This window comes from Egretta garzetta, unplaced genomic scaffold, assembly GCF_000687185.1.
Source record: "Egretta garzetta isolate BGI_Z169 unplaced genomic scaffold, ASM68718v1 scaffold450, whole genome shotgun sequence".
In the NCBI taxonomy this organism is placed as follows: Eukaryota; Metazoa; Chordata; class Aves; order Pelecaniformes; family Ardeidae; genus Egretta; species Egretta garzetta.
Window position 1 is genome coordinate 136,977 of NW_009258303.1, and position 25,560 is coordinate 162,536.

The 25,560-nt window shown below is 40.8% G+C and overlaps 1 protein-coding gene across 1 annotated transcript in view; it reads left to right on the forward strand.

Moving 5' to 3' along the window:
- The window catches only part of LOC104126260 (sodium leak channel non-selective protein), a gene marked incomplete at its 5' end in the record, with an annotated part of 155,188 nt that extends 130,290 nt beyond the window's left edge, over nt 1-24,898 (forward strand). Inside the window, 16 exons of the mRNA XM_035894172.1 lie at nt 633-753; nt 837-935; nt 5,760-5,853; nt 6,388-6,494; nt 6,896-6,970; nt 9,904-10,023; nt 11,087-11,155; nt 14,085-14,233; nt 14,948-15,041; nt 15,827-15,959; nt 16,479-16,594; nt 18,901-19,058; nt 19,714-19,864; nt 21,972-22,121; nt 22,805-22,922; nt 24,705-24,898. Coding sequence (XP_035750065.1) covers nt 633-753; nt 837-935; nt 5,760-5,853; nt 6,388-6,494; nt 6,896-6,970; nt 9,904-10,023; nt 11,087-11,155; nt 14,085-14,233; nt 14,948-15,041; nt 15,827-15,959; nt 16,479-16,594; nt 18,901-19,058; nt 19,714-19,864; nt 21,972-22,121; nt 22,805-22,922; nt 24,705-24,898 — 1,948 coding nt within the window. The remainder of the gene's footprint in view (nt 1-632; nt 754-836; nt 936-5,759; nt 5,854-6,387; nt 6,495-6,895; nt 6,971-9,903; nt 10,024-11,086; nt 11,156-14,084; nt 14,234-14,947; nt 15,042-15,826; nt 15,960-16,478; nt 16,595-18,900; nt 19,059-19,713; nt 19,865-21,971; nt 22,122-22,804; nt 22,923-24,704) is intronic.
- Between the last annotated feature and the right edge of the window lie 662 nt (nt 24,899-25,560).

Sequence of the window (25,560 nt, forward strand, 5' to 3'; positions counted from 1 at the left end):
CTCCCATGAGAGGGACACCACATGTGAGCAGGGGAAGAGTCCTCTCCCTAGGAAGAAGAAGTGGCAGAGACGATGTGTGATGAACTGACCTCAACCCCCATTCCCATCCCCAAGAGCCGCTGGGGGGCAGTAGGTAGAGAAGCTGGGAGTAAAGTTGAGCCCAGAAAGAAGGGAGGGGGGGGGGGGAAGGTTTTTAAGATCTAGCAGTTTTTTCTCCTCTCCTTCTCTGATTTTGATTGATAATAAATTAATTACTTTTTTCAAGTTGAGTCTGTTTTGCCCGTGATGGTAACTTATAAAATGGTCTCTCCCTGTCCTTATCTCAACCCATGAGCCTTTTGATTTACTGTTCTCTCCTCTGCCCAGTTAGAGGGGAGTGATAGAGTGGTTTTGGTGGGCCCCTGGCGTCCAGCCAGGGTCAAACCACCACATGAGTAACAAAATAAAACATACAGAGGGATCAAAAAAATTACGCTGTACATATTTATTGCTGTTGCTATTGTTTTGTTATTCAGAGGCTTTCGCACCAACTTTGCAAGGTATTTAAATGTTAGTTAGAGTATGAAAAATCAAGGTGACAAATAGAACAACTTTATTGCTGAAGTTAAACCTATTTGTGTACTGCATTTCAGGGCAAATCCTCGGAATTTTAATTTCGACAATGTGGGGAACGCAATGCTGGCACTATTCGAAGTTCTTTCATTAAAAGGCTGGGTGGAAGTCAGAGATGTTATTATTCATCGTGTTGGGCCGGTAAGAGAACACATCAGAGTCTTTCAATTCTACAACACATACTTTGATTTGTTTTAATTATTAACTTATTTTTGTCTGTGCAGATCCATGGAATCTACATTCATGTTTTCGTATTCCTTGGCTGCATGATTGGACTGACCCTTTTTGTTGGAGTTGTCATCGCTAATTTCAATGAAAACAAGGTACTGAGTGAGGTGGTTTACTGTGTGTAGAACTGGCTCTGTAAGAAACCTGAAACTGATATGACACTGTCTACGTTATCGGGTAAGACTGCCTTTAAGACTGAGTTACCAATCTTACATTCTGCAAGGCTGCAAATATGGCTTCAGACACACCTGATCCATATTTGCTACAAAACTCAAGCCTAGGATGATAGCAATCTGTCACATGCTCCTTCAAAGTTGTCTGAGTTTTTTTACGATGCAGCCATGTTGCCAGACAGAGACTGAACCTACAGCACAATGTATTTATGGATGCTGCAGATTCTGCTGGTTTAGTTTGATGTAGCCATACATGCAGTGTCAGGTAAAAAGACGTGTTACACTTGTACGTGTTACAGCTAAGGGGTCTCATTAGAGCCCTCCAATTGCAGTATCTCAGATCCAGCATAAAGCTGCATGGCTTTTTCCTGGCAAAACAGCAGAGTGCATTGTAAAATTAATTGTCCATCACTCAAACAAAGAAGTAGCTAGTGTTCTAGGAGAAAACTGCTGTTCACGTGGGCTTTACGGATTACCCTGAAAAGTAGAAAAACCTGTCCCCAGGTGGATGGTTACAGAGCAGCTCATGTCTACGCTTGTTAAAGGTAGCATCCTCTGGATGGGACTGCTGTATCCACACTGCACAGCCCTCAATCTGACTTTTTTTTTTCTGAGCCTCTTATGGTACCCCTGTGGCACCAAGACATAATTATTAATTTTTTTTCGTCTTTCAGTTCAAAGTCCTAAAAATTATGAGATGGCTGTGTCACAGCTAGCTAGAGTGATATTTTTATCATTCATGGGACTGGAGGGAAAGGATGATTGTGCACTTTGGAGCTGGGGATGCAAGACAACCAGTGTGCTATTGTTGGAGACAAACTGGGTGCTGGCCATGGCCCTACTATGACCCTGGCTCGAACTCTGTAGCAAATACAACTGCTGATTTTGCCCTTCAGGGAAACCACTTGACTCTTGGAAGGGAGCTGAGCAGCACGTGGCCATGCATCCAATATGGGCAAGCAAGGCATCACGAATTGAAGTCAAGCAGGTTGCAAGCCAAATAAATAGCCTAATCCACCTTTGCTGTTCAGAAGGTGTTATTGTTTGTGTGACTCCAGTGTAATTTTGGTAAGATGATGTGCAGTCATTCTTGTTAAAATGCATCTGTTCTAGAGAACAAGGAGCAATGTGCTATTCATTTATTTTCTTATTTACTAAATTTTGACTAATGAATTAACAAAGCCAACATTTCTCCTGTATGAGAATTCCACTGGATTTTTATAGATGCTTTTCTCCCCTCCTGATCAGCTGTGTAATATTACTTTTCCTTCAAATGTGATGAATACAAAATATTTTTCAGCAAGTCCTGAAAAAAAAGTTTTAAGTCATTTTATTTGAATTACAGGTAATTAAAATGTTATTTGAAATTATTTCTTCATTCCTTTTTACCCTTTCTACACAGGTTGATTTCCTCAAAAACCTGTTCATAGGCACGAGTGTAGGTGAGAAGACAAAATATCACATTACAGAGTTTGCCCTTAAATAGCTTTTGATCATGGCTGATCAAACATCTCTCCTTTACCCTGTTGAGTGCATGTGGTGTTGAGGAGCGAGGAAGTGGTGCGTTTCCCTTTAGTTTTGCACATGGTCTTGAATGTATCTGCCATAAATTCTGAGACAGCGCTGTGGGCAATTGAGAATCATCAGGAGCCACTTGCTGCTCTGGGTTGCTTTGCTACACCTACAGGCATCTACTTTTGGCCACTCTCATAGAAAAAAAGTACCAGAGCAGCTGGATCTTTGCCCTTACTCGTATGACTTTTACTATGCTTTTGTGACAATCGGCCCAATCTTACTAAGAGCTGTCAATCTCCTGGACAGCGTTTTTGCCCTTAGTTCCCCATCTTTCCCTGAGAGTCACTTACAAGTTCAAGTTCACTGTGTCAGCCTGTCTTCTGCAAAGGCAGCTTGTGAGATTTCTTTCACAAGTTAGTGAGATGTCATTAACTCACAACTCATTATTCATCTGTGTAGTCAACTGTCGACTATGGAATAAGGTGATCTGGGCCAACCCACAGGTTACTTTTGAAGTGATTTATCCACAATGAATGTAAATCTTTCACCAGTTTTTTATTTGTGAGGTTTAAAATATGAGTATGAACTGGGGAAAAAAACCCTTAATTATATGTGACTGTGTATCAGATTCATATTTCATTCCCTCCTCCTAGATATGCAGCTTTAAAGACACAGGACAGCTCAAGCGCATGTGGACATTGAAAGTTTGTTTATATTCGCTGTGATTCAAAATGAGAGGGGACAGGAAAGTGAACACGAGGCTTATAAGGATTGTGATCACAGGCGATAAACAATTCATTTTAGCCCAGATTGCCCCTGCAGGATCTGCCACTGTAAATGTAGAAGTCTGAGGTATAGGGCCTGATCTAGGGTTCCCACTATTTTCAGAAAATTACCTGATTTTTACATTTATCGTTTTGGGGTGGTTTTCACTGCTTGTATGTTTTCCTCAAACTGCAGCCACTTTTTCAGATATGAATGCTCTAGTCCCTCAATGCCATAGCTGAATACAGGGAAAGGATTAGTTGGAACGTCAGAAAAGCTACTCACTAACAACAGTTCCCTGTAAATTATGCTGAATAGGCACATCATGCAATATTTGTATAGAATTTACATGACACTAAAAATACAGCTGGTGTAAATAATTCATGAATAATGTCATCTGGTTGAGCTTCTTCAGATGCTTCTTAGTAACCTCAGGTAGCTGCTGTGGCAGGTATTGTTTGTTTTTCTCTCTTTTTTCTTGAATACCTGTTACTTTTAATGTATTTACTATAGGGAAAAGAAAACATTTTCAGATTTGAGTTGAAAAGATAAATATGTTAGTTAATTATCCAGTGGGGGAAAAAATCTCAGCCCAATCAATATTCAAGTAGAGTGAAGAAATTTCCAGGAGCTGAAAAAAAAGTGAAGATAGACAGAAGGCCAGCAATTAGTCCAGAATGAAGACGGCAAAAAAGTTCACTGTGTAAGATTAAGTTGCATCTTCTTTTCACTGTGTAAGATTAAGTTGCATCTTCTTAAATCCAGCCAAGCTATTGGTGTTTTAAGTAGATGTTGGCTTTAGAAAGTTCATGGCTGATAGATGGTTGGAGTAGTGCCAGGAGCTGGTGAGGAGGGTCAGAGTTGGACAATTACTGAATGGACTATTTTACATAAGAATGAACAATTTTCTGGAAAAAAAAATATCAGATGTGCCGAAGTATTTCATGTGATCTGTTGGAGCTGCAAGCCTGGAGACGTTGGCCTGGGAAGTACCACAGGGGGCTCTGGGCTAGGTCCTCAGCTGTCCCAGGGACAGGGCAGTAGCCCAAAACATTCCACCACCACCCATTTCACGACCCTCACACATCACTTGTCACAGCTCCCAAGTGCCACGTGTTCAGTCGGCAGGGAAGATGTGATTGACTCAATTATCTGGCAGTTTTGAGCTGAAGTCCGAATGCAAAGGCAGCTCCTCCAGCAGTAGTCTGGCGGGACTCTGCTCTGTGGTCCCCTTATAATGATCCCGCTGGTGGAAGTGGTAGTTTCTGAGAAACAGAATGACTTGGCATCGCTATTCCTAAATTTTACAAAGGTCAACTTTTTTTGCCACCTTTTGTCGTCTTTGCTGTGAAAGCTTTCCAAGAATATAATCCAGACTTGCTCATTTGGGTGAACAAGCTGCCTTTTAATTTAAGCGTTTAATGACGGTACGGTCTGGGCGTGACACGAGTAATAGGCATCCTTACATCTGTCGCTTTGTCTGCATCGTGTTGGAAGGTGCCTCCTCCCAGGCTGCTGTTTGGGGATGCAGCTCCATGAAGAGATTACGTCCACTGAGAGGAAGCTCTCCTGACCTTATCAGTCGCACAGCCAGCCGCAGTTCCAGCGCCTACACAAGCCAATGCCGAGGCGAGCCCCAAAGTTCACGCCAGCCCTCGCCCCGCTCGGTGCGGCTCCGTGCTGACTGGGGGAGCAGCCGAGTGTTTGGGAGACAGGCTTGTGACATTTACCTTGAAAAGGTCTCACTTGTTTTTGTAACTCCAGACTCCTTCCATGAGATTTTACAGTTCTCTGAAATGATAAGGGCCTCATTTTGTTTTGAAGGTCATTTTAAATAACGTTGAATTCTGTTTGAGGTTTGCTTGTTTCTCCCTATGTTATGAAAACACTTACACAGATCACCATCTACCACCACCTACCCTAAAGGTGTATCTCGACCTCTCCTGGTGCTTCCTTTGTGGAGAGCTCTTGTAGATTCATAGCATACTATTATTTTATTTCAATTACACCCCAAGCAGAAAAGCTGTGGAGAGCAGCAGCGGTCTCCTAGCGGGCTCGTTCCCCGAGAAACTGTAGCGGCACTGACGAGCCGCAGGATTTCCTGCAGCAAAGTCTGGACAAAATCGACCACTCTTTAAAGCAGTGCTTCCTGGCAAATGATGTTCAGTCAAATGGAAGACCTCCTGCAGTGCTTCACTGCCCACACTGGGCTGCTGCTACAAAGAGCAACAACTGCGCCTGCTGAGTTGAGTCCCAGAAACTCGCAGCTAATGCATCCAGAAATCCTCTTGAGTACCTACCGGCTGATGCTTTGACTCCTTTACCCAAACAGTGTGTTATTTAAGGAGAGTTGCATATGTAACTTTATTTCAGGCACCGAAGAGAATGTTGTTTTCATGTTTACAGCATTAAATGTTCCAGCTTTTATATGACGAAAGCTTTATACGCTTCTCTTTGTTTATTAAGGGGACAGCTTTACTGACTGTAGATCAGAGGCGATGGGAAGATCTGAAAAGCAGACTGAAGATAGCACAGCCTCTTCATCTCCCACCTCGTCCGGGTATCAAAGATATTTTGATTTTATTCATGTTGAGCCCTAGTGTTCATAATTCCCCAGGAGTCTGCGATTCAAATTAAAATTGTAATCGTGAGGCCGCTAGGAGGTTGTGCATAAGTTAATGTGGAAACAGGCTCCAACTACCGATCTCTGCATAAGGCTATTAAAATCAACCCAAAAAAGGTTGTGCTTCGATGGTTTTAGGATAAGCCTTAATGAAAAAATGAATTTCTAAATGAAATATATTTGCAGTTGGCTGTTAATGATATGAATGGAATGTATTAACCTGACAGCAGCTGAATGATGCACTTGCCCTACAAGTACCAAAGCCTTCATGCAACACTAGTGTTCAGTATTTGAAATTATATGTTCAGAAGCCCTATTTGATATGGAAAATTGTAGCAGAAAATTAGAAATGTATTTTGAAACTGGTAAAGGATTATTTTGTAGCTAATGAACATGGAAAATATGTCAAGAAATAGGGGGAAAATACCACTGGGTATTTTAACTCTCCTCCTCGAACTCTTTCTTTTTCAGATAACGATGGCTTTAGAGCTAAGATGTATGATATCACTCAGCATCCATTTTTTAAGAGAACTATTGCTGTACTCGTTCTGGCCCAGTCTGTGTTGTTATCAGTTAAGGTAATTGTGTTTCTATTAAGTGTTTCATTATAGTAGTACAGCATGTGTTGCACATTTCCTAACACCAATTAACCATCAGTTGAGCCATTACTGTGATGAATGTAGGAAAACATGATTTCCAGATACAGCAATTTCGGTTGGCACAGATCACTGTAGATTAATTGTAACTTGTGGAGCTGAGTCAATTTCTGCCTTTTTGTAGTCTGGTCCGCTATTTTTAATTTCCAGTTAAGCTGTAAATCTGTGAGAGAAGACTACACCAAGATGCCATTCCTGTCTGAGTACATTTTAAAGTGAAATCTACTTATTAACAAAGCCTGCAAGAAAAGTTAAGGCAATGAAGAGGCATTTAGTTCTGTTTAACAGCTACTCTTCTATAACGGATTTTGTTTGCCTTTCAGTGGGATGCTGCAGATCCGGTGACTGTGCCTTTAGCAACAATGTCTGTTGTTTTCACCTTCATTTTTGTCCTTGAGGTAAAGTAATATATTTTATGACTTCTGGAGACTAAGACTAGTACGTGTACATTTCATTTTGGCTTTAGGGATGTTGTGTTATTCTTCACTACAGTTTTTATTTCTGAACATGTACATTTGAGGCTTCTCCATGTCTCTTGTCTTTAAACATGTGTTGTAGGAATAAACTTTTAATTTGTTATAGTCACGCTTCTCCACCACCTTGAGCTTTGTGTCCTTTTACATATATTCAACTCCGAGCACTTCAACTCGTGTTTCGGTGAGCCCAGTGAACTCTTTTCTTGCAGAAATCTTAGATTAAATTCCCTCTGTATGACACAGGGTCTGTGTTGTATCATGGAAGTTCTGCTCAATCCATTTGCATTTTGCCTGGTCCTTTGGAACAACATGCGGTAATCCCCGCTATTCTGCAGCTGTGACATCATCAAACCCCTCTCAGTTTGGTTTTGGTTTTTTTTAAGTACCAAATTTCATTTTAATACCTTTTAATAAGCTATGTCAAATTCCAGCATTGTCTATCTTTTGTTGCACAGATCTGGATCCTGTGTGGGAACAGTTCTCTGTCCATGAGAAAATTGTCACCACAATGAACTGTGCAAGGTGTAATTAACCTGTTTTCATATGATTGGAATCTAAGGAGTCAAACACATTTCAAAAAGCGTTTTGGTTTTTTTTTAATGTATAAGGCTATCTTTAGTGTAACAAGGCATACATTTATGAGGTTAAAGAAGATGCTCCCTCTGTGGTTTGGTTAGTGCGTAATTCTTTTATAAGTTTGTGGTTGAGTATTTTGCTTTTCAGTCCCCTCTGAATAGCTGATACTGACCACTATCAGAAACAAGATAGTAGACTACATTTCCCACTGCTCAAATCCAATATGACAGTTCCTATGTTCCAGTGATAGGTTTTGCCAGCAGTGATGAATAAACAATGAAGTGAATGCCTTGTAGCAGCTGTAGCTAGAGTATGCCCCCATTGTTGCTTCTTTTTTCCCTACCCAGGAGAAATCAATATCTCTTGAGAGATTGAGCAAACACAGAAAAGTTTGATTTGTATCGTACTCAGGCAGGTTTTAATTTACCTAGTAACTATGTCTTTCAAAATAGTTTTTTCTCATATACTGCCAGGGGAAACAAATACACTTCTAGAATTTCAAAGGAACTTTTTCAGAGCCAAGAAGAATTTGATGACTGTCTCAACAGGCAAGCTATCACACTGTGAGCGCACGCGATTTATGGACAGAGGAAGCAGCTTCCTGCCCAGGATCTTCGCTAATGCAGCATAGTCTGGTTACAGAGTCTGCCATGTACACGGTCTGTGAGCTCTAGCAGACATGGTCCACGAGGAAGGCCAAAGCTTTCTGCATAGCTAATGGCCCTGTGTCCAGTCCTAGGACTCCCAATTCAGTCTTAAACCTCTACTGCTCACATCAGTGTATGTGGTATGGAAGAACAGGAAGAATTCGGAGATCTCGCTTTTGTTGCCACACTAATGATCACAAAATAAAGTGAGATGTGATTTTTTTATTTGCATGGTGTGGTATTCAGTTCAAGATTGTAGACGTCTGAACTTAGGTGTTTAAATTCTACATGTGAGGTAGGTGTTTAAGCTGTCACTGTGATCAAGGGAGATGTAGGGTGGGATGCAGTTGTCTAAATAACTGAAGGCATCAAAAGTTTTTTTGGGTACCCTAGCCGATCTTTCCTTACCTCCACTAGCCACTACAGAAGGGTGGGGATGTTTGCAGGTCTTGTGTCATCCCTGCCAGCCCCATGCATCTATCTCCAATATTCTAGTGCATCTCAGCTGACTGGATAGAGGTGAGGCAAGATACCTTTAGGTACCTCAAATGATAATTAGAGATTCAGAGACCATATTCTTCATTTTGTAGTCAGGCTTGAGGAAACATTACATGGTGAAAAACTAACTGGAAAATGAGACTTTTACGTCAAACTAGTGTCCTTTTATATACAATTTAGGTTTCAGAAATTTAAAGAATCCTACTAAATTGCAGTGTTGCAAGATGGGATGGAAAGAACCATATACTGAATGTCTGACATTTATAGCCTTTATATAGTAACACTAGACTTGCTTTGAGATTTGATACAAATTGTGTATGAGAAACTCTCTGGTGTCCCCTCTACCTGCATCACCCTACCTCGATATCTGTTGGCTGTTGTGACTATTTCTTACCAATATCTGTTCTTAAGCTCCCCGCCTGCACTCCTATTGCCTATATTGGAACTTTCAAACACTTTGGCTGCTGTTTTTTACCCGGAACATAGTAAAATGTACTGCCTTTACTGTTCTTAGCTTTCTTCTCTTATATGCTGCTGAGTACAGATGGTGCTGAGTACAGATTATTCCTTAAAGCAATTCCTTATTTGCAATATAGAAATGCTTTTTAATTCATTTGGAATATGGGAGCTACAGAAACAGTTATATTCTTGAGTTCAACTGTGGTTATGTGATTTTAGCCTGCTTATGGACAGCTGGATAGATAGGATACTACTACCTCTTTTAGCTACACATTATCAATATAATAATTTTCTAACTTCATAACTCGCTTAACTATTAGAAACCTTAAGCCCACATTCTCCTCAGCAATCTATAGATTAAGCATTCAATCTGAGGTGGTCAGCTGTACTCATTTGATACTTGGAGAGAGGCACTTCCAGAATACTGCTCATACCCTCATCTCAGTCATCTGTGGTCTTCCATGAGTACCAGCTTTCCTCCGTCTAACGGAAGCTTATATGATCCACTTAGTCTAGCAGCTAACTTCTCTTCATGGGAACAGTTAGCTGACATGAAAGCTGCCCTTGGTTGTTTGAAAACATTCGTAAGAGGAACTCAATCAAACATTTTAGAGGTTCTTATAGTAAGAATTAACCATTTCTTCAGTACAACTGAGAAATTGTTTTTATCCATAGGTCACGATGAAGATTATTGCCATGTCACCTTCTGGCTTCTGGCAAAGCAGAAGAAATCGGTACGATCTCTTGGTGACATCTCTTGGAGTTATATGGGTGATACTTCATTTTGCCTTACTGGTAAGATTGACAAAACACAATTTCAATGATTAAGCTTGATTTTATCTGCTAAGCACCAGCAGTAGGATCACTGCTGTATATCCAGATAAAACCTCAGGAGTTTAATAAGGCTGAAATATGGCTGAAACAAATTAAGCTTGATGCTAAGAAGAAGGAATCCTTGACTTTGGCAATGATGAAGTACAAAAGTTGTCTGTAAAGACAAGTCTGTAAAGAGTCTGTAAATGTGGTAAAAAACTGAAGTCTTTGGAAGGGATGTGAGTGAGGAAAGGAACGAACCTGAAGAGACTGAGAGCTCTTGCCAACAGCAGTCTCATGAGCAGCAAGGAAGAAAGAGTCAATGCACAAAATCCAGATAGGAACAGAGGACTGGAAGAAGGCATAGGCTAAAAATTGCTGATCGGTACAGTCTGTCCCAAACCCAGCAGTGATTCTGGATACTGGTTTTGGGCTATGTTTAATCCAAGAAGGCATGGAGAAAAGGGGAGGAAATCAACTCTCCCTCCATCTCATCCCAGTTTTTTAAAGTTGGCTAAACCCTAGTTCCCTTACTTATGAGGGAAGTAGAAGGGGCAGTTGATGCTTGTCACCAATCACAAGTTGTGGACGTCACCACCCTAAAATGGCTGGGGGCTTCTCTCTTGTCTGCCCCAAGCTCTGTCTGAAGGAAAACCTGTCTTGTGTGGCTGGGCATTTTGTCTTGATATCCACAGTTTGCTCCCTGCTGCTGAGTAGCCTGGAAAGCCTGAGAAGTTTCTGTAAACCAGCAGCTGCCTACACAGGTAGACTGGGGCTGCTGGACGTAATTACAGCCTAGCTAATAGAGGATTGAAGGTTTTTTGGTTTGATGTGTGGGGAGGTTGGGTTAGTGTTCTGCAAGTTGTAGAACATCTTCTGCTAGTTTCTTTCTGCTCCACTGTTATTGAAATATTGGTGCTACTCATTTATGATTTCTCTTTTTTCATATGGGGACTGCCCTCCATTATTAAAAGACCAATTATCCTAATCCTTGCATGAGATCCCTGGGAGACAATGTATCAAGTATTCTGTGTTTCTGTTCCAGAATGCGTACACATACATGATGGGGGCATGCGTAATTGTCTTCAGGTTTTTCTCAATTTGTGGGAAGCACGTAAGTATACATTAGGAACTACAACCATTGCAGTGCTCATGTATAGATTAAAGGACTAGTTGCTACACATCTCTAGTGCACATTCTGTAAGGCTCCACTTTGTATGCCAGAAAAAAGGAGACTTCAAATCAGTCTCCCAATTTTACACATTGTCTTTAAAATGTCAGGATTTTAGGTATGTTGTATAATAGCACTATGTTATGGTTCCAAGAAAAAAAAAAAAGTGCAATTGCAATACCACACAGTTTTTTTTAAAATGCTCTCTAAAACTCTGAAGATACATTGTGCTACTTTCAGTCCTTGCCATTTGAGTGTGGGGTGATGTGCATGCTCTTTATCTATTTTCTCTCTGCAACTAGTGGAGTGGCGGTTGATGCATTCATCTTGTTATGATAGTGCTCTCTTACAGAAATGTCTTCCTTCAGAATGCAGGTCTGTGTCTTGTATCTCTACAATGTATGTCTTATCACAGTACAGGATTTATGTTCAATTTAAAAAAATATTGGGCCAAGTTATTCTTCTGGAAACACTGAGGTGACGACAAAGCAAAGTTTACAGTTCTTTTGTGTTTGGATTTGCTCTGGTGTAATTGAGAGTAGGCTGGCAGAATAAGAATAGGCAGAGAACAAACAGATTTGTTTAACAAGTGGTGACACTCTGCATTCTCTTGCTGTAGAACTTTTTAGACTATCCAAACATTTTCTGTGAAGTCTGACATATTAAAGTAAATGTGATAAAAAGACTGCTGTACTGGGTTGCTGGGGTTAAGGACAGTAAGTCAGAGGGTTTGTTCCGTAAAGATAAAAAGTTTTCCTTCAATCAAACTACACAGAGCCTGTAGAGCCTTGGAAGTCAAATGAAAAATCCTTGCTTCTCCTATGCAGCCAGGCCGAGTGATTGCCTTCAAAGCTTTCTGATTGATTCTAAAGTTTTTTCAAGGTTTTAACCTACTCATTTGTGTTTTCATGTTAGGAGCTGCATCAGTTTCATTAATTTATCCATTGTTATGCAATGTGATGGCTAAAAGTCAGCACACGTTATCAGTTTGGCATGATTCTAAAGAAAAAAGCTACCCTCAGTCCCATTAAAGAGAATTTGCTATAGCATCCAAAGTGGTTAAGGGTGTTAGGGCAATCTGGGGCAATAACTTGATCAAGAGTAAGATGTACAATATGCATGCATGGGAGAGTAATATCTATTATCCAGGCCTACTGCCTATGTAATTTCAAAAATTATGCTCTCTTCTTAAGCTCTTTGGCCAACTTGCATGAGAAATTAACTAGTTTAATCGAGCTGTGCTGATCTTAAAGAAATCCCCTTCTCTGTACATCAACCCATTTCTTTAGGTAGGCTTCAGTATCTGTGATTTCCACCTAACAGTTAGCATCACTTTCAGATAAGTCCAAAGTAGTGTAGCAGCATGGTGCATGCAATGCTAATTTTGATACTTCTGGAGTATACTGATCCTAGAACATTGTAGTAAAGCTTATGCTGTATTATTGCTGTATTAACCTACACTGATTTATCCTATACAGGCTCTTTGAGGAGCAACGTAGATTGTAGATTAGGCAGATATGCTGATCTCTTTAACAAGTAAAAAGCACACTAAATTTCAGAGGAAAACGCAAAATGTTCAGTTCCAATCAGATTCATAACATCCCATTGGACACCATTTCCCACACCATTCTCCTGGAGAAACTGGCTGCTCATGGCTTGGACGGGCATACTCTGCTGGGTAAAAAAATGCTGGATGGCCGGGCCCAAAGAGTGCTGGTGAATGTAATTAAATCCAGCTGGCAGCTGATCACAAGTGGTGTTCCCCAGGGCTCAGTATTGGATCCAGTTCTGTTTAATATCTTTATCAATGACCTGGACAAGGATCAAGTGCACCCTCAGCAAGTTTGCAGGCGACACCAAGTTGGGCGGGAGTGTTGATCTGCTGGAGGGTAGGGAGGCTCTTACAGAGGGATCTGAACAGGATGGATCTATGAGCAGAGGCCAATTGTATGAGGTTCAACAAGGCCAAGTGCCAGGTCTTGCACTTGGGTCATAGCAACCTCATGCAACACCACAGGCTTGGGAAAGGGTGGCTGGAAAGCTGCTCCGTGGAAAACCTGGGAGCGCTGGTTGACAGCTGGCTAAACATGAGCCAGCAGTGTGCCCAGGTGGCCAAGAAAGCCAGCTGCATCCTGGCTTGTATCAGGAATAGTGTGGCCAGCAGAAGTAGGGAAATGATCGTGCCCCTGTACTCAGCACTGGTGAGGACACACCTCGGATACTGTGTTCAGTTTTGGGCCCCTCGCTACAGGAAAGACGTTGAGTTGCTGGAGTGTGTCCAGAGGAGAGCAACAAAGCTGTTGAGGGGTCTGGAGCACAAGTTTGATGAGGAGCAGCTGAGGGAACTGGGGTTGTTTTGCCTGGAGAAGAGGAGGCTGAGGGGAGACCTGGTCGCCCTCTACAACTGCCTGACAGGAGGTTGTAGGGAGGTGGGTGTTGGTCTCTTCTGTCAAGTAACAAGTGATAGGACAAGAGGAAATGACTTCAAGTTGCACCAGGGTAAGTTTAGATTGGACATTAGGAAAAATTTATTCACCAAAGGCTTGTCAAGCATTGGAACAGGCTGCCCAGGGAAGTGGTTGAGTCCCCATCCCTGTAGGGATAAAAGGGATAAAAGACAGGTAGATGTGGTGCTTGGGGACATGGTTTAGTGGTAGACTTGGCAGTGCTAGGTTTATGGTTGGACTCAATGATCTTAAAGGTATTTTCCAATCTAAACAATTCTATGATTCTGTGCCTTCACTGGGCTCACCTATTAACATATATGTGTAAAGAATTCATTGTCAAAATGACAAGTGCAGTAAGCCTCTTTTCCCTTTTATCTCTGCTTTCCCGAATGGTGTCACATTTTGCTTTTTCTCTGTCCTTCCAGGTGACACTAAAAATGCTACTCCTGACTGTGGTTGTCAGCATGTACAAGAGTTTCTTCATCATAGTGGGAATGTTCTTACTGCTTCTTTGTTATGCTTTTGCTGGAGTGGTTTTATTTGGTACAGTGAAATATGGAGAGAACATTAACAGGTACAGTATGTGCTACCTCATGGGAATGTTCTTTAAACAGCCTGAAAAAAACCACATTCTGCTAGAGAGAAGTTCATCCGTGGTAAAAACCAGACAAGTCCCCAGGTCTAGCTGAAAAGCTCTGAACAGAATTTCTGGTAGGAGGCGCTGAGCCATCTTTCCAGTCTTTGTGCATTGGACCAAATGACACCCAAGGCAGCCCAGAACAGACTGAGAGCTGTGCTTCATTATGCCAGATAGAAAATGCTTCAAAGCAGCACTGTACTAGCTGCAAGCTGCTGAAACACAGTGTACCTGCTACACCTTATCAACATCACCCAGGAACAGGATCCATACACCAGGCTGATACAGAGGAGGGACAGTTCTGTGAACTGGCCATTAACTGGAGATTTCCCAGTCAATAGCATCATCAGACTTCAGGAAGAGAATGGAGACAGGAGATAGGATCTGGCCCTGAGTCTGCTTTTGTTCTTTGATAAAATGAGCCAAAATACTCAGACCTGTGTCTGAGCTAAAGTTCAGTTATTATGCCTTATGTCATGGAATAAATGATTCTGTGAGCTCATTCAAGTAATTCCGTAACTATTTTCAGTTTAAAATAGTAGAACGGTAGAAAACGGAAATGATTTGTGTTTTTTCTTGCCAACATTTTAGTTCTGGGATGTCAAGTGATACCTCTCTCTCTCTCTCTTTCTCTCTCATTCTTTGAAACAGACATGCAAATTTTTCATCAGCTGGCAAGGCTATTACTGTACTCTTCAGAATAGTTACTGGAGAAGACTGGAACAAAATTATGCATGACTGCATGGTAAATACAATACTGCCAGATAAAGTAGGCAAGAAAGTGGAGACACCCTTGCATCTCATAGTGCTTCTGGTATCTTAGCTTTATACAAGGACTGTTGTGGTTGCCTTTATCTCTTCAAGAGCTATGTTTGCTAAACCTCAGAACATGACACACAAATTGCAGTTCCAATCACACACTCAAAATGTAATATTTCATGGGGCTAGGCTATTACATTATTTTAAAACAAAAATGAAAAGATGTTTTCAAAATCAGAAGTGCAGTAACTCACTTTTCCACTGTTATCTCTGCTTTGGCTGTGGTAATGTGACTTTTCAGATGAACTTTGTTTTTAATGCCTGCACTTTGGCTCATTCCATGTGAATGATAGTCTTAGTGACCTCAAAATTTGTCCTGGAATCATTGCATTTTGCCCAAGTAAATTTCCATCTGTGGTTTCCATTGCGATGAAAATCACATTCTCTTCCTTTTTAAAATTAATGGGCAAGGAAGCTTTTTGAAAACCACCATGTTTCAGAGCACCAAGTTGTTTCTTTACAATGGCATAATGCACAATGTGCATGGTGTATGGCAGGGAGATCCATGCCTAGGCCTTTTCTGTCATACCCCTCTCTTTTCTGATTTCTGACTGCTAAAGGGACAAGAAAAAACAGCTCACAATAATGCCCACAACATTATTCCCTATTTGTGAAGCTTTAAAAAAATTATAGACATAAGTATTCTATTCATTGTAGAGAAATTAAGAATCAATTTATGATTGATTGACTTTGTTTTCTTTTGTTTTGAAGGTTCAGCCTCCCTTTTGTACACCAGATAACAGCACCTACTGGAAAACAGACTGTGGGAATTATGCTGGTGCTCTTATGTATTTCTGTTCATTTTATGTCATCATTGCATACATCATGCTAAATTTGCTTGTTGGTAAGTCAAAATATACATTAATAACAAAAAGGTCCATCTTGGCCTGTAGTATGTTAGATTTGAGTCTGTTATGCTATTCATGTGTGAGGTTACCTTGTACCTTCACTGTTATATGAATATGATGTTTTTAATACTTCTCTGCCACGGTGTATGCTAAAACTCAGGAAGTTTGGGAATGAAATTTTTTTTGAGCAGACGTGTTATATTTGTAGAGTATAGTTACCCTAAGGAACATTATTTTCTGAGCTTTTCCTTCCTCCAGTTAACATTTTTCCAACATTGTTGGAATTGTCCTAATTGATTTTAGAAGATGTTAGATTAGGTATCTCACCAGCATTTAAGATACAGCTTTTAAAAGTAAGCACAGTGAATACTGATGTAGCGACAGATAAAGGCATTTATTTGTGTGAAGTTTGCACAACAGCATTCCTATTCTGTTGAAATTAATTGTTGCTTACAGAGAATAACCGGTTAGAATGTAACTTTCTTTACAGTGTATTTTGATTTTGTGGTTTTCAGCTATCATTGTGGAGAACTTCTCATTGTTTTACTCAACCGAAGAAGACCAACTTTTAAGTTACAATGATCTTAGGCATTTTCAAATTATATGGAACATGGTTGATGACAAAAGAGAGGTAAGAAACTTGACAATGAGCACATTTTTCCTTGAAAAATTGTAAGGGAAAACAAGGTGTGCTGGGAAAACTCACCGAGTGGTTATTGTTAGGTTGTGAAAGTTCAGTGAGCATGATGTGACATTGTTCACGGCCCTTCAAATATTAACCTGTATTCTTTACTACTGTGAAGTACTTACTTATAATAGTAGATTTAAAAACAAATGTGGAGATTCATAGGATCAATACAATAGCATCTTTCCTCCCAGTTCCCTGAGATTTGGTCCATTGGAAGTCTACAGACTCACATCCATTTATGTGCCTGATCCCCTGAAGGGCTTTGCTGAGATTTCAGCACTGTCTCCTGTAAGATCCTCATAGACAAGCTGATGAAGTACGGGCTGGATAAGAAGACGATGAGGTCTGAATGGCTGGGGCCAGAGGGTAATGATCAGCAGCACAGAGTCTAGTGGGAGGCCAGTAACAAATGGGATCAATATTGGGTCCTATCCCATTCCACATCTTCATTAACTGCCTGGATGATGGGGCAGAGTACACTCTCAGTCAGTTTGCAGATCACACCAAACTGGGAGGAGTGGCTGATACAGCAGAGCATCATGCTGCCATCCAAAGAGACCTAAATAGGCTGGAGAAATGGGATGGCAGGAACCTCATGTGGTTCAGCGAGGGGAAGTGCAAAGTCCTGTACCTGGGGAGGAACAACCCCAGGCTCAGTACATGGCGGGGGCTGACCAGCCAGAAAGCAGGTTGGCAGGAAAGGACTTGGGAATCCTGGTGGACACCAAGTTGAACATGAGCCAGCGATGTGCCCTTGCAGCAAAGAGGGCTGATGGTATCCTGGGCTGCATTAGGTAAAGTATTGCCAGGAGGCCAAGGGAGAGGATCCCTCCCCTCTACTAAGCACTGGTGAGGCCACACCTGGAGCACTGTGTCCAGTTCTGGGCTCCTCTATACAACAAAGACATGGACATACTGGAAAGAGTCTGGCAAAGGGACACGAAAATGATGAAGGGACTGAAGCGTGTCTCCTGTGAGGAAAGGCTGAGAGAGCTGGGACTGTTCAGCCTGGAGAAGAGAAGGCTCGGGGGGATCTCATCAATGTATATAAATACCTGAGGGGAGGGTGCAAAGAGGACAGAGCAAGGCTCTTCTCAGTGGTGCCCAGTGGCAGGACCAGATGCACTGGGCACAAACTGAAACACTAGAGCTTTCCCTCTGAACAGCAGGAAAGACTTCTTCACAGTGAGGGTGACTGAGCACTGGCATACGTTATGCAGGGAGGCTGTGAAGCCTCCATCCTTGGAGATATTCAAAACCTATCTGGACGTGGTCCTGGTTGACCGGCTTTAGGAAGCCCCACTTAAACAGAGGGTGTTGGACAAGGTGACCTCCAGAGGTCCTTTACAACCTCAACCATTCTGTGATTTTGGGATGAGAAGAGCATCTGGGAGATTGAGCTGTTCAGATACCCACACAAGTTAAATCACCGCCTGACTGATTCATGACATCACTAAGATTTGAATATGAACAACACTATGCTGAAATAAGTCGATTGCCTGTAGTTGGCATGTGACTGTGCTGGAGATGGAAGCTGCAGTCTGTACTGATGGAGGCGGAGGGTTCTGCATCCATCATGCCCAGGACTGACAGTATCTCTCTCAGATGTGGAACAACACATCACAGCAAATATACTTCCAGTCAGGCTTATTTAGCAGAACAAAATATTTAAAGAATAAGAATAACAGAGTTTTGGAGGGAAATACTTTCAGTGTTCACTTTTTACAGTAGATCAAAATTGTTGTCACAAAAAGTGCAACATGTGCTAGGTTGAGTCTTAGAGCAGAAGACTTCTGACAAGCCGGTAAACTCCCAACATTCTCCTGCCCAAAGATGCACAGAGAAGAGGACAATTTTACAGCCAGGTATAGGCCTGGCTGTGAATGTTTAAATTGTAGTTTAATTTCAGTTTTTCAAAGGCAGCTATTTGGGCATATAATTCTCATTATAGATTAATGCAAATGGGGAAACTAAATCCCCAAGCAATTTTGAAAATTTCTGACAAAATTAACAGCACAGATTCCCATTTTAAATCAGTCAAATAACAGCAAAGGCTTCCATGAACTACAGCTGATGTGCATGTGCTGAAGAGCTGGCTGCATGTGTATATTCTTCAGTAATGTATTCACAGTGACTTAAATAGGCCAGGATTTGAAAAAAGAGTGTTTCTCTCACTGATCAAGTTGAATGTCTGCATTGGTTGCTAGGTCACAGTAATAATTTACCAGCTGTTATGCAATTTTACTCAGGGAGTAATCCCTACCTTCCGTGTGAAATTTCTGCTGAGGCTTCTGCGGGGCAGGCTGGAGGTGGATCTTGACAAGGACAAGCTGCTGTTCAAGCACATGTGCTACGAAATGGAACGGCTCCATAATGGTGGCGATGTCACTTTTCATGATGTGCTCAGGTACAAGATTTTCTCTAAATCTGTAGAGTGGGTGTACTGACCTGTGTTTCTCTCCAGGCTAAAGGATATTCCTTAGGCTTGGGAAAAGGCAAGATTGGTAGCCAGAAAGGCTACAGCTGCCATTTTAAATGTAATACAAAACTTAGATGTCCCCCTTTTTCCTGGAAAAATATTTGTGATGGAAAACACAGATCCTAGAGAATCAGCTCTCAGTAATTTTAATGTTTTCATTTGAGCCAGTTTGTCTTAAACACCAGTCTCATGTTGTTCTTGTATCCCAAGCAATGCAAAGTTATGCCCACAAATGTATCAACACGACAGTGAATATGATTGGAAATGAAACTGAGATGGGAACATTATCCAGGAGTAAACACTTTTAGGTGAAAAAAAAATCCCAAACCCACAAATACCCTAGCTGCTTACAGGTCAGCAACTCAGCTGTATTGGAGTAGCTAGAAGTAGGTGATAGGGTCTTCATTTGTTTTGAGTACCACAAGTCTCTTCTGGAATCGTCTCAGCATTTTTTAGCTTCATATGTGAATTTATTGCACACACGTGGATTATGTCTTTTTGCACTAAGGTCTTAAGTTTGAGCTTTAACATTCTAAATTAAAATGTAAGGTCACCAGCACTTAAAAAAAAATGTTTCTTCCAGCATGCTTTCATATAGATCTGTCGATATCAGAAAAAGTCTTCAACTGGAAGAGCTGCTTGCTAGGGAACAACTGGAATATACCATAGAAGAGGAGGTGGCCAAACAGACCATACGCATGTGGCTGAAGAAGTGCTTAAAGCGAATCAGAGCAGTAAGTCAAGCTAAACCAGGATCTAAATGGTTGCAGAAATTGTACTGCTCAACAATGCTGGAATTTGCTGTCACTATGCTTCATTTACTCTGGAGTCATAATAATATTTATGTGAAGAAGTATGTAGCAGTTGCTCACTCAGCAAAAAAAAAGCGTGTTACAACTCAGTTGAAAGTGCTACAAAAATAAGCATCTTTTGAAGGCAAAAACTGTCTTCCTGCCAAAAATTTATCTGTCTTTTCAATACAGCAGGAAAATGCATACGCAGAGACCAAAGTCAAAGGAATAAAGAAAAAACAATGTAATTTGCTGAAACCTCATAGGCCTAATCCTTCCTCACAGAATGTAATTGTATAATTTCCTTGCCTCTGCTGGGAGAAAATACTATGATCAGTCATCAGCGGATGACTCTTCAAAAGGAGTCTGTATCAAGATACATCATTTGAATAAGCCATTACAGTCACTGTGTGTGCAAATGAGCAATGTGTACATGCAAATCAGGTATATGAACCGTGGCAAACAGTAGCTGTGTCTATGCCAGGAAAATAAGCAAGGCCAAGGCATTGGCTCAGGACTGGGATGGGGTCACCCATACCCATTAGCATGTTTCTTGGCACAGTTTTGGCCCGTGCGTATTCATACTCTCCCAGATCACTGCCACAGGAGCATCACTGCCCTCCAGGCATGGGCCAGGGTGGAGACTGCTCCCAGCAGGCAGTGGTTGAAGCTGTCTTGTATGGTAGCAGCCAGATCATGCAAGTCCTGGCCTGTCACTTATCTTCAGCACTGCAGGAAATCCCAGTCTGTTTAATTTACTAGTATAGACCTAGCCAATGCTCCTGTATTCTCTTTACGCAGTGCTTTTGATCTTCAGAAACAATTTTGCCTTTGCTCAAGGTAGCTACAATATATGCGGGTCGAAGTTTGTCTTGGATGAAATTTATATTTAAAAAATTCAGGAAATTTGAATTAGGTTTCGTAGGTATTCTCCTCTTTTCTTCCAAAACCAACTCTTCCTTTATATAAAAAGTCACAACCTGGTTGCCTTGATGACTGATTTTTCATAAGACTGAGTCCAGGTTGTGGTGCATGTATTTTTTATTTTTATAAAGGCTTGCTTCTTGTGAGTGGAGGTTTTCCACAGAGATTTGTGATCCTGGGATCTGTCTTCTTCTGTTTGTAAATTTATAAAAAACCATAACTGGACAATTTGAATGTAATGTACATTCCAGCTGAAACATCAATGTTCAAGGCATATTCAGATAGATAGTTTCATTTTGATCTCATCTCTGTAATAATAATGGCAGTAAATTTAATCTCGGCTCTCAATTCTGGTTTTGTTCAACTCTATTGTTCATTTCATTATGATATTGAATTACACTATGTTAAAGTAAATATGCTATTCATTTCACTCTAATAATGTGGTTCAGATCATTTCACATTATATGAACCTTTTATAAACTGAATGTAATTATGGAAGTTAATATATATTTTCAAATATATATACTCATGTTAGTCTCTAAGTCTCTCTAGAGGGAGTATGTGAAAACTACCCAGGAAAGTGAAACCCTTCCTAAGGGCTGTTTATTTTAATTTAAAAGCAAATTAGATTGTAAGATCATAATGGTAGTGGGTTTGTTTTTCTATTTGTACTGTAAATCCATACTCAGTCCCAAGCTCTTCACTATTGTTTCATCCAGTCTTATTGACAGCCTGTTCCAAAGTCCATGAGAGAAATCAGAATTTTTTCATTGCCTTCATGTAATTCTTAGTGACTCCCTACCAATTTCCTTCTTTTTCTTTGCAAGAACTTCTAACTCATAAATTCAAAACTTCGTATGTTTTTAAACTCTAGGTTTAAACCAACAATTGAGCAACTTGCCTTCCACTCAATATAGTTCATAAATTTCATCCTCTATTCCCTACATAAAGGTTAGACATATGCTGAAAGTCATTTTATTGAAATAGCATCCAGCTTTATCAATACACCTGGTATCCACATCTGGTGCTCACTGTTTGGTTAAATATTTAGAAGGCTTTAAAAAAAATCAAACACTGTGACACACCAATAAGAACATTTCTGTTGTCACATATTGTACCTTGCTAGAAACAACAGCAGTCATGCAGCATTATCCATAGTCTACGAGAGAGTCAACAGCAGGAGTTGAGCCGATTCCTGAATCCTCCCAGCATTGAGACAACACAGCCAAGTGAAGAAATGAATGCTATTAATCAGGATAACAGTGCACAGCCAGAGGTATGTTAACCAGACGACTATCAGCTACTCAGAACAAATTCAGAAAACTTCCATGTTTCTTGTTTGTTCTTCTTTAAACATCGTTTTAACTGGAAAAGTTGAAAGCAGTATCTTGGTTTGCTTCAGTCTTTGCCTTCAGGTGTAAAGGCAAGATGGTCCAAGGCAGTAATTCCTAAGATGGTCCAAGGCAGTTAGCTGTCTTGCTAGCACCATAAAGGGTAAACTCAGCTGTACGAGTCTGGCAGTACCAACTTTCAGCTCTAGCATGAGCTGTGTACAGGCTCAGGCACTTGAAGTTTTCCTGTTCAAGCATTCCAAAGTACTTTTTTACGCCGAGAGTGGTAACATTGGGCATGCTGGGTCCTGTGAGTAGGAGTCCTGGGCTCTTCCAGGGTTGGGAGTGAAGAAGGTACAACATCAGGGCTCCACTGTATAAGGCTGAGAACAATTTTGTACCCTTCAGTGGAATATAACAAAATTGAGCCCAAATGGTCTTTTTTTTTTCTGTTAGTAGTAGTTTTCCAGGGCAATAAAGAATAGAAACCATGCTGCCTTAACATATGGCAATATATTTTGTTTGTGTTCATGTATAAAGCTTGTGAATAGAATACAAAGATAACCCATTTTAGGATTATCCCCATGTGTTGGGGAACTATAACTGAGATTCTTTTTTCTCTGTTCAGACAAGCAGCCAGCAGCAGCTCCTTAGCCCAACGCTTTCTGACAGAGGTGGCTATCGACAAGACTCTGCAGATGCTGGGAAACCTCAGCGGAAATTTGGACAATGGCGTTTGCCATCAGGTACATGAAAAATTGTATCAGTATAGCCCCCCCTTGCAAAATCACTGTTGTACAATAACAAGGCTTCCTGATTCACCGTTCTACCTCCTGCCTGCTGCTTGCACCCACATCCGGGTTTTTCTACCCTCATGCATGCTGAAATACAGCAATCTCTCCACTTCCTCCCAATTCTGAAAGTTTGGAAGGTGGGCTCAAGCATTGCCATATGCAGGTTTTGGGGCTTTTTTTAACTTTTTCATACATTTACTCAGAATCTTTGGATTGGGGGCTGTACCGTCCCATAGGTTTGGATAGCATCTTGTGCATTTAGAGTTCTCTTTTATCATATAAAGCACAGTGAAAGTGAATGAAGTTTTTCCTAACAACAGTAATAACTTCTGAGTGCCTTGTTTTGCCTAAGCATACCATATGCTATGTGATTTATGATTTATGTGTATGATTTATGATTTATACTTTACACCATAATAATACATTTTTATAGCTTCACTTCAGCCAGGAATTTGCCAGGTATACAACTTACCATTTATTTTCTCACAAACAGGAAACATCCTCAAGTTATTCTAGTAACTACAGTCCGCTAGAAAAGAAAGGCTAGACTATGCCTTGTAGGAGGGTGCTTATAGAGGGTGGGAGAGGTGCATAGGTACAGTCTTGTTAAGTCTTTATCTTGAGAGCACTCTCCATCCCCTGAAATATTCTCTCTTAAAGTGCATATTGACCTCTGCTGCCTGCCACGTCCCGTGACCAGCAGGTTAAGTGTGTGCACATCAACCTCCTTTCAGCTGTCATCAGTCCATCCTATTCCAAGTCAGAGAGCTGCCTTCAAAGGCTGCCACTGTTCAGACCCTAATTATATCTAGGTCTAAGTAGAAGAAATGGCCATGCTATGCGTACCAGCAACCCTACTTTTGTGACCAGAGTACTTGTCCAAGAAACAGGACAGCTTAATAGAGAGTTTTCAATCCATGTTTTCCACTTAAATGTCACCGAGCAGCAAAGATCAACATTTTGTTGAAACAGAGAGAAAGAGTAAAAGACGGAACATGGTAAGGAGGAATTGCACTACTGTAGTCAGCTGTATAGGTTTTTCAAGTAAGAACGAAGAGTTCAGGGTTTCCTTTCTTAGCACTGATCTTGGCCACGTCACTCTTGAATGCTTCTCTGTGGATGGCCTCAGAAAAGGAGAGTCACCTCCATGCACAGTACAGCCTGGCAGATGATAAGTACTCTGCCCCCAGTCCAACAAAGACATGTATTTAAGATCATGAATAGCAGCATTAAGATCAGTTGTGGTTTTCCTATACCTACACATGTGCTTTGGTGCTTTCCGAAAGCCATACCAGCACCTTGTACTGGCTTCCACCCCTAGGCCATAGTTAAATATCACTTTCTAGGTGTAGCTGCCCCTTCTAAATGCACTTTTCCCTCCCTTTCTCTGGCACTCGCCACTTCCACCATTTTGCCAGCAGGTCATGTTAGAACTGCATAAACCATATAGGTTGCAGTTAGCCAGATAAGAAGAGGCCATCAGCTATCCCAGCAGAAGGAAATGAGGCACTGCTCAGTTAAACTACTCTGCCAGCTGATTAGTGGGAGCAGGGTGAACTTCTGGAGCTGGAAAAAAAACCACATTAGACCAGAGTCCTACTTTTCTACGCTAAGTCAGTTAGTGTAGAGTACACTGCCCCAGACCAGCTAGTCCTCTATACCTGAATTCTAAGCAAAAATGTTCAAGAACCAGATCTTCTCTAATACAGTCTTTTTTTTTTTTAAATTTTATAGCCCCCAAACCAATAAGCCATTCAGTGTCTTCAGTCAACCTCCGCTTTGGTGGACGTTCAACTATGAAATCTGTTGTATGCAAAATGAATCCCATGTCTGATGCTGCTTCTTGTGGATCAGAAGTCAAGAAATGGTGGACAAGACAATTAACTGTGGAGAGTGATGAGAGTGGAGAGGACCTTCTTGATATCTGAGAAAAATTTAAGTCATACTGCAACAACAACCACTTTAAGTACAATCTAATTTTCTATGTTTAGAATTGAAGATGTTGTGTAATGTACGATTTCTTTAAAATCAATGTGATAAATTTTTTCAAATGCTTATCATTCTGCCATATGAGACATAGAACACACTTATATGTTAGAATTCACCTCTATAGGTACTAACTGTACTTTAAGAAACCTGTATACAATAGCAGTACTAACAAAGCCAGAGAGACTATATTGCCTTTAGCAGACAGAGCGTTGAAAGATTTCATATGTTCTGTAGCTAAATAATGAAAATGGATTTTGATATACACACCTCTGTGTTTTTCTTCAACCTATACCGTACTTTAAAGTGGCAACACTTTACAATGCAGGGGTAATGTATTTCTTCTTTTTGTGTTTTCCTTCAGTTCCTATTTAGTGACATTTCTTTAGAAAGACTTTATTATTCACAAATGACCTGAAGAGGTCAGCACTGACTTCATGTTCAAGGGAAGTATTTTTACAAAGTACAGCTTCTGAATTACAAAACTGAGCTTTTTCTGGACCTTTTTTTAAAATATGCAAGATACAGGATAACTCATTTTAAAATCAGAAGGTGAAGGATTGGCTTTTAAAATGTAAATATCTTTGGGTTTTGGTTAATTATG